Source organism: Ctenopharyngodon idella, chromosome 24, assembly GCF_019924925.1.
Source record: "Ctenopharyngodon idella isolate HZGC_01 chromosome 24, HZGC01, whole genome shotgun sequence".
NCBI classification, from domain to species: domain Eukaryota; kingdom Metazoa; phylum Chordata; class Actinopteri; order Cypriniformes; family Xenocyprididae; genus Ctenopharyngodon; species Ctenopharyngodon idella.
This window is the reverse complement of record NC_067243.1, coordinates 22703185-22721613: the sequence shown is the minus strand read 5'-3', so window position 1 is coordinate 22721613 and position 18429 is coordinate 22703185. Positions and strand designations below refer to the sequence as shown.

At 37.3% G+C, this 18429-nt stretch overlaps 1 protein-coding gene across 50 annotated transcripts in view; it reads left to right on the top strand.

The window, feature by feature from the left end:
* LOC127506632 (receptor-type tyrosine-protein phosphatase eta) overlaps positions 1 to 18429 on the top strand; it is a 222914-nt gene that overhangs the window by 16055 nt on the left and 188430 nt on the right. For 49 of the 50 annotated variants that reach the window (XM_051883207.1, XM_051883202.1, XM_051883241.1 and 46 more), the window contains exons 5-12: positions 9554 to 9613; positions 9898 to 9954; positions 11153 to 11209; positions 13452 to 13511; positions 13812 to 13868; positions 16115 to 16174; positions 16475 to 16531; positions 17730 to 17786. In XM_051883207.1, coding sequence (XP_051739167.1) covers positions 9554 to 9613; positions 9898 to 9954; positions 11153 to 11209; positions 13452 to 13511; positions 13812 to 13868; positions 16115 to 16174; positions 16475 to 16531; positions 17730 to 17786 — 465 coding nt within the window. The remainder of the gene's footprint in view (positions 1 to 9553; positions 9614 to 9897; positions 9955 to 11152; positions 11210 to 13451; positions 13512 to 13811; positions 13869 to 16114; positions 16175 to 16474; positions 16532 to 17729; positions 17787 to 18429) is intronic. The other variant, XM_051883239.1, reaches the window with a different exon arrangement.

The following is an 18429-nucleotide window of genomic DNA, read 5'->3' as shown; positions in this document are numbered from 1 at the left end:
AACAGCTCGCTAAATAAAATAACTCCAATATAGGGCATGGACCGCACACATGTAAGAGCCACAGACAATTTCAGGACGATAATCGCCCTCGTTTAATTATAATACAAAAAGGAATAAACAATAATTCGTAAATAATGTTACAAACAAGATCAGACAAATTTTAACAAAAAGAATTAACAGTAAACCGGTAGGGAAAAACAGCAAGAGAAACAAAGAACGCCTGCCTGGCTATTCTCACCAATAGTTCTTACCTGGCTTCCGATAAAGCAAAAAGAAGTGAGTCTTCCGGGCCTCTGCTTCCTTCACTATACTTACTACATTAATAAACAGTGACCTGTTTAAATAACTCCACTACCTGTTACTGTTAAAACTAAACATTAACCATATAAAGAAAACATATCGAACAAAACAATGAAAAGATCAAAGATGCAAACCAAACTGTTACAAAAGAAAGACTAAACACCCCAAAAAAGCGATGAGAGCGGATGATGCAATCTCAAAAGAAACCGCAGCAAGGGGGAACGCGGAGCGAGAGACCAGCCCAGCGAGACAGACTCCATTGTCGCCATCCACGCCATTTATCCCAGAAACTCGGTGACATCATGCTGCATCCGCCAATCAAGGACCCCAACGCCACCTATGGGTCTTTAAAATAAACAACTATACACAGCCACGTAACACCCTCACCCTTAAGTGAATAAATTGCAAAAAAGAAATGATCTTACCTTCTCCTTTACTTAAAAGTAAAGGGAACATACAATTTATTCCATTTAAACACAGGATAAGGCATCAGCAATAAGGTTATCCTTACCACGAATATGTCGAATTATTAACTCACGAGCCTGTAGTAACAAACTCCAGCGCATCAGACGTTGGTTATTATTCTTCATTCGGTTCAGGAATACCAACGGATTGTGATCTGTATAAACAACTAAAGGATAAGAAACAGAACCAATATAAACATCGAAATGTTGAAGTCTAAGGATAAGCGCGAGCGCCTCCTTCTCAATGGTGGAGTAATTCTGTTGATGTCTGTTAAATTTACGTGAATAAATAACGGGATGCTCAACACCAACTTGATCTCGTTGAAGGAGTACCGCTCCCGCACCGGTATCACTTGCATCAACAGCAAGTAAAAACTGAGACGAAAATCAGGAGCAGAGAGAATAGGGAAATTAGTCAAAAGTGCTTTGATTTTCTCGAAAGCCCGTTGACACGTTTCCGTCCACTCAGACGGTACCTTAGGACTAAGGAGATCCGTTAAGGGAGAGGACACAGCAGAGAAGTTTTTGCAAAAACTCCTATAATACCCAACCATACCCATGAATCGACGAAGCTCTCAGCGCGTCGTAGGCACAGGAAAATGAATAATAGCCTCGACTTTCGATTCAACAGGGCGAACTTGTCCACCACCAACAATCTTTCCCAAATACGTTACTTTTGCTCGACCAAATTCGCACTTGGCTAAATTAACCATAAGGTTAGCAAGAGACAGACGACGGAACAATAAGTCAAGTTGTTCTAAATGCTCTGACCAAGACGCGCTGTAAACAACCAAGTCATCCAAGTACGCCTCAACATTATGCATGCCATCGATGACACGATTTACCAATCTTTGGAAAGTTGCCGGTGCGTTTCGTAAACCGAAAGCCATTACGGTGTAATGTAGGAAATGGTCTGGTGTTACGAATGCACTAATCTCTTTCGCACGATCTGACAAAGGCACCTGCCAGTAACCTTTAAGCAGGTCGATTTTGGTAACGAAAGCAGCATTTCCAACGCGATCCACGCAATCTTCCATATGAGGCAATGGATAACTGGTTTTGTTACAGCGTTCACACGTCTAAAATCAGTACAAAAACGAAATGTATCGTCTGACTTTTTAACCAGCAAACAGGGTGAGCTCCAAGGACTGAAGCTTGGCTCTGCGATGTTATTTTCAAGCATGAAGGTTACCTCTTTTTGCAGCTGAGTTCGTTTCTCAGGACTTACCCAGTACGCATGCTGTTTAATAGGCAAAGAATTGCCAACGTCAATATCATGTTCAATCAGCGTAGTACGAGAGGGTACATCAGAAAACAGATTACCGTACGTCCGAATAATGTTACTCACATCAGTGCGTTCGGTAACATTCAGATAGGAAAGAAATGAGTCAAGGTTTTGTATTATTTCAGAATTTTTCAACCTTCCCGCCACCAGTTCTGTAGAGGGAAAATTAACCCCATCCTCCTCCTCGAGTGTAGATAAAGCAACAGCATTATCAGGAACGGCAGAAGGCAATGGACAGGTCAGAAGTTCAGCACCGGACAGCTCCTGCTCTTTAACCGCCGGAGAATCTGTGGGTGAAACAATTAACACAGCCGACTGTCCAGACGAATCTGGCTGCCTCTCACAATACGGCTTGAGCATGTTAACATGACACAGACGGGTTTTTTTCTTTCTGTCAGATGTCATAATCACATAGTCGAGCTCACTAACCTTTTCCTTCACCTGGTAAGGACCATAGTAACGAGACTGTATGGCTGAGCCAGGTACTGGCAAAAGCACTAACACCTTGTCACCAGAAGAAAAACTACGTAGTTTACCACCACGATCAAAACGTTTTTTTCATTTGTTGTTGTGACATTTCCAAATTCTGTTTAGCCAGCTCACATGCACGGTGCAATTTAGAACGAAACTCTGAAACAAAGTCAAGAATATTCTTTTGACTCGAAGCATTAGACCAGTGGTCTTTGATCAGCTTTAGTGGGCCGCGGACAGTATGTCCGAACACTAACTCGGCAGGACTAAAACCCATCGACTCCTGCACTACCTCCCTCACTGCAAACATAGCCATAGGCACTCCATCGTCCCAGTCTTTTTGGAACTCCAGACAAAATGCACGTAGCATAGATTTCAAAGACTGGTGGAACCTTTCGAGTGCTCCCTGGCTTTCGGGGTGATAACAACTAGAAGTGCAGTGTTGAATATGCAACTGATCCAGAGCCTGTTTAAACACACGAGACATAAAATTCGTACCTTGATCTGACTGAATGGTACGCGGAAGACCAAACAACGAAAAGAATTTGATAAGTGACTTCACAATCACCGGTGCTGTAATTGCCTCTGGAAAATGCGTTGATGTACACATGATCGTTAAAAGGTACTGATTACCAGACTTCGTACGAGGTAAGGGACCGACACAGTCAACCAATGCACGCTCAAATGGTTCGCCAATGGCTGGAATTGGATACAACGGAGCAGGTGAAATTTTCTGATTCGGTTTTCCAATCATTTGGCACACATGACAGCTTCGGCAGTAGCTTGCTACATCGTTTTTTAAGCCAGGCCAGAAGAAACAACGGAGTACACGGTCATATGTTTTGTTTACTCCCAAATGACCGGCAAACGGACAATCATGTGCGAGTCTCAGAATTTCAGAACGATATGAGGTAGATGGTATCCACTTCCTCATCAACACACCATCTTCAACAAAGTATCCTTGCCATACATGTTCGAGTTGTTCAACTGGAACAACAGCTTCAAAGAGGGATGACATGGTCTCATCTTTCCTCTGTTCAACAATAAGTTGCTCGCGTGACAAAGACAGTTTATCGAGCCCCATGGAATGTTCGTCTCGTTTTTTAACGGCGATGTCTGAACCGTCAATGGAGTTTGAACACTTCACCTCACAAAAATCTGAATTAGAGAAAAACGCATCATTCAGATCAAAATTCCACTCACCTTCTGACTTACCATGGTTCTCATCTTTCAGTCTCTGAGACATAGCGCGAGTAACAGCGCACAAAGGAAATACATCCAGGTATTTCTGAGCTAATTCATCAGGCATAGTACAGGGAAGAGGAACATCAGTTACCTCAGGGCTGGCAAAAACTTTTCCTCCCGCCAAGTCGTTTCCTAAAATAAATGTAACATCACGAACGGGAAGACACGGTCGCACTCCAACAACGACGCGGCCAGTAACAAGAGGATTCAATTTCAATTTCGTGCAAAGGCACGTTCACAAAGCCCATCTCAAATTCCTGAACCAAAACACTCGAACCAACAGAGCTCTCCTCAGACAATGGCAATATTCCTTCCAGAATAAAACTTTGAGCAGCTCCTGTATCACGGAGTATCCTAACTGGTTTACGCGAGCTAACTTTACCTGTTAGTGACAGAAATCCGTCCATTGTGAACGGCACATACCCCTGATCTTCACACATGTCAGCTTGAGAAGCTAACAACTCCAGTCCTTCAAACTGTGGCGAGGACATCATCAATAAACCCACTGGTTTAGGGACACTATTTTTCTTTTTGAGGACTGGGCACTCAGAAATAATGTGTCCACGTTTCCTACAATAGAAACAAACAGGTGAGGACAGAGACTTGACAAAACTCTCATTGAATTTGACATCAGACAGAGCGCGATCAGAATTACGCTTAGAACGCTGACTGTTGCTAACAGATGGAAGTTTCTGTGCAATATTGAACACGTGCTTATGTGTAAGCACATATTCATCAGCCAGAACAGCTGCAGCAGAACATTTCAGAACCTTTTGCTCATTTAAATATGTTGCGACACGTTCAGGCAAGCAGTTTTTGAATTCTTCTAATAAAATCAGTTCACGGAGCTCTTCAAAAGATTGCAACTTCATAGAAGCACACCACCGATCAAACATCGATTCCTTCTCTCGAATAAATTCCATGTAAATTTCATCAGTTTTTCGATGGTTATGGAATTTTTGGCGATACGCCTCAGGAACCAGTTCATAAACTCTAAGAATGGCTGTTTTCACTTGATCATAATCAAGAGACTCTTCCACTGATAATAAAGAATATGCCTCCTGGGCTTTACCTACAAAAACACATTGCAGCAACATAGGCCAAAATTTTCTCGGCCACTTAAGATTGGTAGCAACACGTTCAAAAAGCGCAAAAAATTTGTCTACCTCCTGCTCTCGAAAAGGAGGGACAATACGAATGTTACGACTCACGTCAAACTCAGAGCTATCCGTTACACCTCTTTCACGAGCTTTCAACTCCATTTCTTTGAGGCGACACGCTTGTTCCAGTTCAAGCTTTTTCAACTCAAGTTCATGTCTCTCATGCTCTCTTCGTCTCTCTCTCTCACGTTCCCATTCCTCCCTTTCTCTCAACAAACCTCTTTCATGCTCTTTAGCTTGCAGCTCCAACTTTTTAACTTGCAACGCAAGATCCTCTGAACTGCCCTAAACTGATTCGGGATAGTCTACCAGCTTTTCCTCATCACCAAAGACACCTTGTTCATGTAACGAATCAACAAGCAAAATCTGAAGTTCGCGTTTGGATGCAGTATTGCGAAAACTTACCTTATAAAAAGCGGCAATTTTCATAAGATCAGTTCTATTAATTTGAAACAACACTGCTTGCGTCGGATTCGCAATAAAATCCGTTAATTCAAACATGGTTAGATTTAAACGTCTAAAGGTTGAAGAGAAAAATAAAACATGCACTACATGAGCCGAAATTCACAACCAGCAACTGTGACTCAACGAAGTTACAAAATAACAAATTCAAAACGCGTGAACAGATCAAAAGATCAAATGAAGCCACGCAAAAATGAAGATCATTCAGATCATCCAGATCCTACAAATAATCCACAATCCCGGACGAGCCCCCAAATATGTTACGGCCCATGTCCGAGTTAACAGCTCGCTAAATAAAATAACTCCAATAAAGGGCATGGACCCGCACACATGTAAGAGCCACAGACACTGATAGCGAATTTTCAGGACGATAATCACCCTCGTTTAATTATAATGCAAAAAGGAATAAACAGTAATTCGTAAATAATGTTACAAACAAGATCAGACAAATTTTAACAAAAAGAATTAACAGTAAACAGGTAGGGAAAAACAGCAAGAGAAACAAAGAACGCCTGCCTGGCTATTCTCACCAATAGTTCTTACCTGGCTTCCGATAAAGCAAAAAGAAGTGAGTCTTCCGGGCCTCTGCTTCCTTCACTATACTTACTACATTAATAAACAGTGACCTGTTTAAATAACTCCACTACCTGTTACTGTTAAAACTAAACATTAACCATATAAAGAAAACATATCGAAAAAAAACAATGAAAAGATCAAAGATGCAAACCAAACTATTACAAAAGAAAGACTAAACGCCCCAAGAAAGCGATGAGAGCGGATGACGCGATCTCAAAAGAAACCGCAGCGATGGGAAACGCGGAGCGAGAGACCAGCCCAGCGAGAGACCAGTGAGAGAGACTCCATTGTCGCCATCCACGCCATTTATCCCAGAAACTCGGTGACATCATGCTGCATCCGCCAATCAAGGACCTCAACGCCACCTATGGGTCTTTAAAATAAACAACTATACACAGCCACGTAACAGTTACGTATTTGAAGAGACAAGGCAGAGAGAGAATCCAAATGCACACACAGTTTTAATAACAAAAGGCAAAAATACAGACACTCCAAACCTGGAAACTGGCAAATAGTCCACACAAAGAAACAGGAACATAAAACAAAGACCACGAAGGAAAGAACAAGACATCCAGGTACCCCGATGGAGACATAAATACAAACAACGACTCATGACCCACGACTAAAACACAAGAGTTTAAATAAGTAAACTAAAACCAGTAAATGATCATGTAGGGAAGTGGGTGTTGTCAGCCCACTCCCTGGACGTGTTATGGTCCAAGATGGATTAATAAAAATGATGACCCAACTCGTAACGCAGTAATACAAAAAAAAGTGATGTTTTATTTATATAGAGGTGTGCAGTATATACAAGTGAGTCCAAAACTGTATAAAATAATCAACTCTTCCACCGCAAAAACAAAAATAAATAAATAAACAAAATGCTAACTCGTATCCACATTACGTGGTTTTACAGAGAAAAATAACAGGTTGAATCGTTTGCAGCACTACATTTGGACACTCACACATCGGCCTGCCAAAAGACCCTGAATGAATCTTCAGACACTCTTTTATACTGTTGGCAGGGGGAGTATTAAATTTTACGGTGCTCAAGTACTACATCAACTCGCACCCAAAATCCACATCAAACATAAATAAACCCATAAAATGCATATCATCATCACATAATATTCTTTAAAGACATAAATTAACATAAACATAACAACATTTCCCACATCACACAACACATAGTATCCTCCGTTCTGGGTGGCGCCATTATTGTAGAGACGTGACAGAGCGCTATAAATAGCCCTCGAAACCACCAATCACGTTTAATCTCCATCTCTTCCGCACCTGGATTCACTCAACACATATCGACTAACAGGTAATTATCCTTGAATGTATATGCATGCGTGTGTATGCAAGGTGCGTTTAATATAGGGGCAATGAGTACGCTGTGTTTAAACTAACAAGTGCTATGAGTCTCGTGTGCACCCGGACCATAGCGGTAATAGGAGAGGAGCGGCAAATTAGAATGTGTGTGTGCGTGTCAGAGCCAGTGCCATACTGCCGACAGATCAGGTCTCAATCTTTACAGATCAACAGGTGGGAGAAATTAAACCATAATGAGTCCAGGCACAGGATTGTGGGAAATGTAGTTCATAATGGGAGAACAACAAAGTCGGAAGGAGTGCCCTCTGGAGGAACTCATGTGCACTCCAGCTGGTGATCGTGACAGTCAGTAGCTTTGGAGTATTGGGAGAAAACATTTCTATTTTGAAATAAAAAGGAAAATAAATCCAATCACTCAGAGCAGAATCAGTATTTTTTGCCTATACTTTATACTAATAGAAGTTTATACTAAGAGCTTGTGAATAAACCTTGTAACTCCAGTGGATTCTCAAACTCAGAAAAACCTTGTACAGTAGCTCCACCCACCTCTATCGTGAATGAAGTGCTGCACACATTTTAGAGACCGTCTCTGCTTTTCTTGCGGTGCAAAGGTAAATAAACAACTGGTTCTTTGAATAAGTACAGCGTTTTCTATTTTTCTTAAGTCAAAATTTTTAAATAAAGATGGAAAAGTTTTTGTTTGGAATTCGTTTTGATTTCAGAGCGTACGACAAATAAAGTAACTATTTCAAAGGGATAAATAGTTTGTATAAATGCAATATCAGACGAGCAGCCGTGCAATATGGCTCTATATCAGCATGGCTGTGATTCAGGCCAAGTGCCATAGGTAATCACAGCTGTGCTGTTATAGAGCAATATCGTACGGCTGCTCGTGTGATATTGTGTTTATACAACAGTTCGACGGCACACGTGTGTAAATAAATAAGAATCAAAAATGGAGTGTCTTTAAAAATCTCAAGTTGACAGTTTAATGGATGAGCTCAAGCCTCCGTTACTAATTTTAAAACGTCACTTTAGAACTAGTAACAAAAGAACTCTGAGTTGCTTCATTTAAGCTTATTCGGTTGTTAAGTCTGACGTCACACGGCAGCGCTTCCGGGTCCAAACGCTCTATCTCATACCACAAGAAAACAACAAATGGTGCTGATATACACGCACGATGTGGTGTAATACTACCAAAAAATTATAATCATTACTTTTATCTCCTTACCAAAATCCCAGATGGCCAGACAGTGATTCATCTTATAAATCGTTAATATATTAATGTCTGTGACACTGTTAACACTGAGACTGTTGTGTAGACTGTAAGTATTTTAAATGTTTAACTTTTTAAAATGTTAAATGTTTAATATGAATAAATAGCACTCTTAAACGGCCGTCGAGATGGCATTCTCAAGTGAAATGAGCCGGGGCTTGGACCCAGAAACGGCGTTCCTTATGTCACGACTTAACAAGCGGATTGTATTATGTACAGGAGATTATTTTGAGAGAGATTGACTAAACGAGTGCATTACCTGCATCTAGCTGATATTCTTTAGATCAATCCTATATTCATAATCACAAAATCAGTTTGAATGTCAGCTGAGGAAAGCAATATCTTTGTCTTTGCCCTTTAAACATTTAAGGGGATTTCCCATGACAGCGCTAGTCAATGTATGTCAGTTGCATCTTGTAAGATGTTGTTTAAAGTAAAAAAAAAAAAAAAGTTTTAGTGCCAGGTCACGTTGATCAATAAGCCATTTCATGTTGCAATTTTATTGGCTAGTCAGTAGACGTAGGTCGTAGCAGCAAACAAACTGTGAGATGATCATGCAAATTTTTTTTGACACTGTCAGAAAATTATTGGAGGCTGTCTTTGGTAGTAAGACCATGACAACGGCCGTCTTTGAACCTCTCTCACTGTACGACGTAGGACCACCGTTTAGGATCCACAATCACTGAAATCACCACAATTGCTCATTTTTTTTTGTCTGGGATGGCCCAAAATCTTAACAATGTGTACCAGGTATTACACCCCACTGCTGAAATCCACCCGCATTTGGCGGGTGTTAATATCAAGCCCTGATTATATTATATAAGTTATAGTCATTTGTAATGTAATATAAGTTAATATTCTAACAATAATACATTGATTGTAGTACAAAACTTAATTGTATGAACATATGCCCTTGTTAGCTTGTAAATACTATTTAGTAAATGTTTGTGTTTTTATTTCTGTATATGTCCATATATCACAGCCTTCCCTGTAACTACAAGCAGTTCTTCAACTCAAACATCTCCTCAAACATCTGTCACAAGTGAGTATTGTTCATGGACAACTGGGTAAACAATTATAGCTTTATTTCATTCATTTTTATTTCTAATGTGGTATTATGATAATTCCCAAACAGCAACACTTGAATAAAATTATTAGAGATTCAGTTGTAAAAATTGTATTATTTACACAGTTGTATTAACTTCTGTTAACTTCTATTACCAGTTCTTGCAATACAGAATTTCATTGCATGCAAAAATGTCCTATTAAGAATGTCAAAGAATATTACTTAATTTATGTTTTTCTTCATGAATCTAAATATTTTAGCACCCCCTGCCTCTACAAGCTCTTCTGCAACTGAGTCTCAAACATCAACTGATTCAAGTGAGTATTTTCAGGGCTCGACATTAAGCCTTGTCATGTGCTTGTACTTCAGACAAGTAAATCTGTCATTCACTTGTCAGTGTAAAAAAGTTGCATGTCCAGAAAAAATTTGATTTTTTTGTGGTGTAAATATAATTTATTCTGAAGCAACATTCTCATCAGTGTTTCATCTTTAATTTCAAATTCTTAAATTTGATCAATAAATTCAGTTACAATAATAAGACACTATAGGGCTGTTACCAATCAAATGAAATCATTTACACTGAAAAATTACAACTGCATTAAATAAGTTTTTGAGGTATTTTCTTTAAATATACAAATAAGAAACATCGGTGAAACTAAAACGGCAGTAGGTGGTGGCGAGTGACCGTATTAATGAGTCATTTATTCAAACGATTTGTTCAAACAGCTGATTCATTCAAGAATGAGGCAGTTGTTTATGAATGGGTCATTAAATCTTTGACTCAACTGATTCATTTAAAGTGCTGAATCATTCATTAAAGGGTTAGTTCACCCAAAAATGAAATTACTGTCATTAAGTACTCACCCTCATGTCGTCTCAAACCTGTAAGCCCTTTGTTTATCTTCGGAACACAAATTAAGATATTTTTGATAAAATCAGAGGGTTTCTCCTCCTCTGCTCCCGTGGATGTCACTGACTTGCTGTCTACAAAGCTTAATGTTGTCCGTCATATACACATAGCGAGCATGGTGGAAAATATAAGAGTGCATCCAGCTTTCAGAGCCAATGTGTGGGTGCACTTTAGTTTTAGGGAGTAATGAATTAGATAAAATAAATGTAATGCTGTTTGTAAGCTAAACTCATGAAATATTTTGAGTTCTCAAAATATAGTAGACACTTAAAAACAACTTTTGAGTTGATTACAGTAGGTTATTGTGATAGATCGTGGCCACAAATTAAGAATTCGCTCCTAACAACTTATTAATTTCCTCATTTTAGTTAAAATATGGCTACAATTGTAGTAAATTTTGTTTAAAATCAAGTTGACAGTTTAATGGATGAGCTCAAGCCTCTGTTACTAAAAATTTTATTATTTACACAGTTGTATTAACTTCTGTTAACTTCTATTAACAGTTCTTGCAATACAGAATTTCATTGCATGCAAAAATGTCCTATTAAGAATGTCAAAGAATATTGCTTAATTTATGTTTTTCTTCATGAATCTAAATATTTTAGCACCCCCTGCCTCTACAAGCTCTTCTGCAACTGAGTCTCAAACATCAGCTCATTCAAGTGAGTATTTTCAGGGCTCGACATTAAGCCTTGTCATGTGCTTGTACTTCAGACAAGTAAATCTGTCATTCACTTGTCAGTGTAAAAAAGTTGCATGTCCAGAAAAAATTAGATTTTTTTTGTGGTGTAAATATAATTTATTCTGAAGCAACATTCTCATCAGTGTTTCATCTTTAATTTCAAATTCTTAAATTTGATCAATAAATTCAGTTACAATAATAAGACACTATGGGGCTGTTACCAATCAAATGAAATCATTTACACTGAAAAATTACAACTGCATTAAATCATTTTTTGAGGTATTTTTTAAATATACAAATAAGAAACGTCTGTGAAACTAAAACGGCAGTAGGTGGTGGCGAGTGACCGTATTAATGAGTCATTTATTCAAACGATTTGTTCAAACAGCTGATTCATTCAAGAATGAGGCAGTTGTTTATGAATGGGTCATTAAATCTTTGACTCAACTGATTCATTTAAAGTGCTGAATCATTCATTAAAGGGTTAGTTCACCCAAAAATGAAATTACTATCATTAAGTACTCACCCTCATGTCGTCTCAAACCTGTAAGCCCTTTGTTTATTTTCGGAACACAAATTAAGATATTTTTCATAAAATCAGAGGGTTTCTCCTCCTCTGCTCCCGTGGATGGAAAATTTTTTAAATAAAGATGGAAAAGTTTTTGTTTGGAATGGGTTTTGATTTCAGAGCGTACGACAAATAAAGTAACTATTTCAAAGGGATAAATAGTTTGTATAAATGCAATATCAGACGAGCAGCCGTGCGATATGGCTCTATATCAGCATGGCTGTGATTCAGGCCAAGTGCCATAGGTAATCACAGCTGTGCTGTTATAGAGCAATATCGTACGGCTGCTCGGGTGATATTGTGTTTATACAACAGTTCGACGGCACACGTGTGTAAATAAATAAGAAACAAAAATGGAGTGTCTTTAAAAATCTCAAGCTGACAGTTTAATGGATGAGCTCAAGCCTCCGTTACTAATTTTAAAATGTCACTTTAGAACTTGTAACAAAAGAACTCTGAGTTGCTTCATTTAAGCTTATTCGGTTGTTAAGTCTGATGTCACACAGCAGCGTTTCCGGGTCCAAACGCTCTATCTCATACCACAAGAAAACAACAAACGGTGCTAATATACACGCACGATGTGGTGTAATACTACCAAAAAATTATAATCATTACTTTTATCTCCTTACCAAAATCCCAGATGGCCAGACAGTGATTCATCTTATAAATCGTTAATATATTAATGTCTGTGACACTGTTAACACTGAGACTGTTGTGTAGACTGTAAGTATTTTAAATGTTTAACTTTTTAAAATATTAAATGTTTAATATGAATAAATAGCACTCTTAAACGGCCGTCGAGATGGCATTCTCAAGTGAAATGAGCCGGGGCTTGGACCCAGAAACGGCGTTCCTTATGTCACGACTTAACAAGCGGATTGTATTATGTACAGGAGATTATTTTGAGAGAGATTGACTAAACGAGTGCATTACCTGCATCTAGCTGATATTCTTTAGATCAATCCTATATTCAAATCACAAAATCAGTTTGAATGTCAGCTGAGGAAGCAATATCTTTGTCTTTGCCCTTTAAACATTTAAGGGGATTTCCCATGACAGCTCTAGTCAATGTATGTCAGTTGCATCTTGTAAGATGTTGTTTAAAGTAAAAAAAAAAAACAAGTTTTAGTGCCAGGTCACGTTGATCAATAAGCCATTTCATGTTGCAATTTTATTGGCTAGTCAGTAGACGTAGGTCGTAGCAGCAAACAAACTGTGAGATGATCATGCACATTTTTTTTGACACTGTTAGAAAATTATTGGAGGCTGTCTTTGGTAGTAAGACCATGACAACGGCCGTCTTTGAACCTCTCTCACTGTACGACGTAGGACCACCGTTTAGGATCCACAATCACTGAAATCACCACAATTGCTCATTTTTTTTTGTCTGGGATGGCCCAAAATCTTAACAATGTGTACCAGGTATTACACCCCACTGCTGAAATCCACCCGCATTTGGCGGGTGTTAATATCAAGCCCTGATTATATTATATAAGTTATAGTCATTTGTAATGTAATATAACTTAATATTCTAACAATAATACATTGATTGTAGTACAAAACTTAATTGTATGAACATATGCCCTTGTTAGCTTGTAAATACTATTTAGTAAATGTTTGTGTTTTTATTTCTGTATATGTCCATATATCACAGCCTTCCCTGTAACTACAAGCAGTTCTTCAACTCAAACATCTCCTCAAACATCTGTCACAAGTGAGTATTGTTCATGGACAACTGGGTAAACAATTATAGCTTTATTTCATTCATTTTTATTTCTAATGTGGTATTATGATAATTCCCAAACAGCAACACTTGAATAAAATTATTAGAGATAGTCAACTGTGACATTTCAGTTGGAAAAATTGTATTATTTACACAGTTGTATTAACTTCTGTTAACTTCTATTACCAGTTCTTGCAATACAGAATTTCATTGCATGCAAAAATGTCCTATTAAGCATGTCAAAGAATATTACTTAATTTATGTTTTTCTTCATGAATCTAAATATTTTAGCACCCCCTGCCTCTACAAGCTCTTCTGCAACTGAGTCTCAAACATCAGCTCATTCAAGTGAGTATTTTCAGGGCTCGACATTAAGCCTTGTCATGTGCTTGTACTTCAGACAAGTAAATCTGTCATTCACTTGTCAGTGTAAAAAAGTTGCATGTCCAGAAAAAATTTGATTTTTTTGTGGTGTAAATATAATTTATTCTGAAGCAACATTCTCATCAGTGTTTCATCTTTAATTTCAAATTCTTAAATTTGATCAATAAATTCAGTTACAATAATAAGACACTATAGGGCTGTTACCAATCAAATGAAATCATTTACACTGAAAAATTACAACTGCATTAAATCAGTTTTTGAGGTATTTTCTTTAAATATACAAATAAGAAACATCGGTGAAACTAAAACGGCAGTAGGTGGTGGCGAGTGACCGTATTAATGAGTCATTTATTCAAACGATTTGTTCAAACAGCTGATTCATTCAAGAATGAGGCAGTTGTTTATGAATGGGTCATTAAATCTTTGACTCAACTGATTCATTTAAAGTGCTGAATCATTCATTAAAGGGTTAGTTCACCCAAAAATGAAATTACTATCATTAAGTACTCACCCTCATGTCGTCTCAAACCTGTAAGCCCTTTGTTTATTTTCGGAACACAAATTAAGATATTTTTCATAAAATCAGAGGGTTTCTCCTCCTCTGCTCCCGTGGATGGAAAATTTTTTAAATAAAGATGGAAAAGTTTTTGTTTGGAATGGGTTTTGATTTCAGAGCGTACGACAAATAAAGTAACTATTTCAAAGGGATAAATAGTTTGTATAAATGCAATATCAGACGAGCAGCCGTGCGATATGGCTCTATATCAGCATGGCTGTGATTCAGGCCAAGTGCCATAGGTAATCACAGCTGTGCTGTTATAGAGCAATATCGTACGGCTGCTCGGGTGATATTGTGTTTATACAACAGTTCGACGGCACACGTGTGTAAATAAATAAGAAACAAAAATGGAGTGTCTTTAAAAATCTCAAGTTGACAGTTTAATGGATGAGCTCAAGCCTCCGTTACTAATTTTAAAATGTCACTTTAGAACTTGTAACAAAAGAACTCTGAGTTGCTTCATTTAAGCTTATTCGGTTGTTAAGTCTGATGTCACACAGCAGCGCTTCCGGGTCCAAACGCTCTATCTCATACCACAAGAAAACAACAAACGGTGCTAATATACACGCACGATGTGGTGTAATACTACCAAAAAATTATAATCATTACTTTTATCTCCTTACCAAAATCCCAGATGGCCAGACAGTGATTCATCTTATAAATCGTTAATATATTAATGTCTGTGACACTGTTAACACTGAGACTGTTGTGTAGACTGTAAGTATTTTAAATGTTTAACTTTTTAAAATGTTAAATGTTTAATATGAATAAATAGCACTCTTAAACGGCCGTCGAGATGGCATTCTCAAGTGAAATGAGCCGGGGCTTGGACCCAGAAACGGCGTTCCTTATGTCACGACTTAACAAGCGGATTGTATTATGTACAGGAGATTATTTTGAGAGAGATTGACTAAACGAGTGCATTACCTGCATCTAGCTGATATTCTTTAGATCAATCCTATATTCATAATCACAAAATCAGTTTGAATGTCAGCTGAGGAAAGCAATATCTTTGTCTTTGCCCTTTAAACATTTAAGGGGATTTCCCATGACAGCGCTAGTCAATGTATGTCAGTTGCATCTTGTAAGATGTTGTTTAAAGTAAAAAAAAAAAAAAAAGTTTTAGTGCCAGGTCACGTTGATCAATAAGCCATTTCATGTTGCAATTTTATTGGCTAGTCAGTAGACGTAGGTCGTAGCAGCAAACAAACTGTGAGATGATCATGCAAATTTTTTTTGACACTGTCAGAAAATTATTGGAGGCTGTCTTTGGTAGTAAGACCATGACAACGGCCGTCTTTGAACCTCTCTCACTGTACGACGTAGGACCACCGTTTAGGATCCACAATCACTGAAATCACCACAATTGCTCATTTTTTTTTGTATGGGATGGCCCAAAATCTTAACAATGTGTACCAGGTATTACACCCCACTGCTGAAATCCACCCGCATTTGGCGGGTGTTAATATCAAGCCCTGATTATATTATATAAGTTATAGTCATTTGTAATGTAATATAACTTAATATTCTAACAATAATACATTGATTGTAGTACAAAACTTAATTGTATGAACATATGCCCTTGTTAGCTTGTAAATACTATTTAGTAAATGTTTGTGTTTTTATTTCTGTATATGTCCATATATCACAGCCTTCCCTGTAACTACAAGCAGTTCTTCAACTCAAACATCTCCTCAAACATCTGTCACAAGTGAGTATTGTTCATGGACAACTGGGTAAACAATTATAGCTTTATTTCATTCATTTTTATTTCTAATGTGGTATTATGATAATTCCCAAACAGCAACACTTGAATAAAATTATTAGAGATAGTCAACTGTGACATTTCAGTTGGAAAAATTGTATTATTTACACAGTTGTATTAACTTCTGTTAACTTCTATTACCAGTTCTTGCAATACAGAATTTCATTGCATGCAAAAATGTCCTATTAAGCATGTCAAAGAATATTACTTAATTTATGTTTTTCTTCATGAATCTAAATATTTTAGCACCCCCTGCCTCTACAAGCTCTTCTGCAACTGAGTCTCAAACATCAACTGATTCAAGTGAGTATTTTCAGGGCTCGACATTAAGCCTTGTCATGTGCTTGTACTTCAGACAAGTAAATCTGTCATTCACTTGTCAGTGTAAAAAAGTTGCATGTCCAGAAAAAATTTGATTTTTTTGTGGTGTAAATATAATTTATTCTGAAGCAACATTCTCATCAGTGTTTCATCTTTAATTTCAAATTCTTAAATTTGATCAATAAATTCAGTTACAATAATAAGACACTATAGGGCTGTTACCAATCAAATGAAATCATTTACACTGAAAAATTACAACTGCATTAAATAAGTTTTTGAGGTATTTTCTTTAAATATACAAATAAGAAACATCGGTGAAACTAAAACGGCAGTAGGTGGTGGCGAGTGACCGTATTAATGAGTCATTTATTCAAACGATTTGTTCAAACAGCTGATTCATTCAAGAATGAGGCAGTTGTTTATGAATGGGTCATTAAATCTTTGACTCAACTGATTCATTTAAAGTGCTGAATCATTCATTAAAGGGTTAGTTCACCCAAAAATGAAATTACTATCATTAAGTACTCACCCTCATGTCGTCTCAAACCTGTAAGCCCTTTGTTTATCTTCGGAACACAAATTAAGATATTTTTGATAAAATCAGAGGGTTTCTCCTCCTCTGCTCCCGTGGATGTCACTGACTTGCTGTCTACAAAGCTTAATGTTGTCCGTCATATACACATAGCGAGCATGGTGGCAAATATAAGAGTGCATCCAGCTTTCAGAGCCAATGTGTGGGTGCACTTTAGTTTTAGGGAGTAATGAATTAGATAAAATAAATGTAATGCTGTTTGTAAGCTAAACTCATGAAATATTTTGAGTTCTCAAAATATAGTAGACACTTAAAAACAACTTTTGAGTTGATTACAGTAAGTTATTGTGATAGATCGTGGCCACAAATTAAGAATTCGCTCCTAACAACTTATTAATTTCCTCATTTTAGTTAAAATATGGCTACAATTGTAGTAAATTTTGTTTAAAATCAAGTTGACAGTTTAATGGATGAGCTCAAGCCTCTGTTACTAAAAATTTTATTATTTACACAGTTGTATTAACTTCTGTTAACTTCTATTAACAGTTCTTGCAATACAGAATTTCATTGCATGCAAAAATGTCCTATTAAGAATGTCAAAGAATATTGCTTAATTTATGTTTTTCTTCATGAATCTAAATATTTTAGCACCCCCTGCCTCTACAAGCTCTTCTGCAACTGAGTCTCAAACATCAGCTCATTCAAGTGAGTATTTTCAGGGCTCGACATTAAGCCTTGTCATGTGCTTGTACTTCAGACAAGTAAATCTGTCATTCACTTGTCAGTGTAAAAAAGTTGCATGTCCAGAAAAAATTAGATTTTTTTTGTGGTGTAAATATAATTTATTCTGAAGCAACATTCTCATCAGTGTTTCATCTTTAATTTCAAATTCTTAAATTTGATCAATAAATTCAGTTACAATAATAAGACACTATGGGGCTGTTACCAATCAAATGAAATCATTTACACTGAAAAATTACAACTGCATTAAATCAGTTTTTGAGGTATTTTTTTAAATATACAAATAAGAAACGTCGGTGAAACTAAAACGGCAGTAGGTGGTGGCGAGTGACCGTATTAATGAGTCATTTATTCAAACGATTTGTTCAAACAGCTGATTCATTCAAGAATGAGGCAGTTGTTTATGAATGGGTCATTAAATCTTTGACTCAACTGATTCATTTAAAGTGCTGAATCATTCACTAAAGGGTTAGTTCACCCAAAAATGAAATTACTGTCATTAAGTACTCACCCTCATGTTGTCTCAAACCTGTAAGCCCTTTGTTTATCTTCGGAACACAAATTAAGGTATTTTTTATAAAATCAGAGGGTTTCTCCTCCTCTGCTC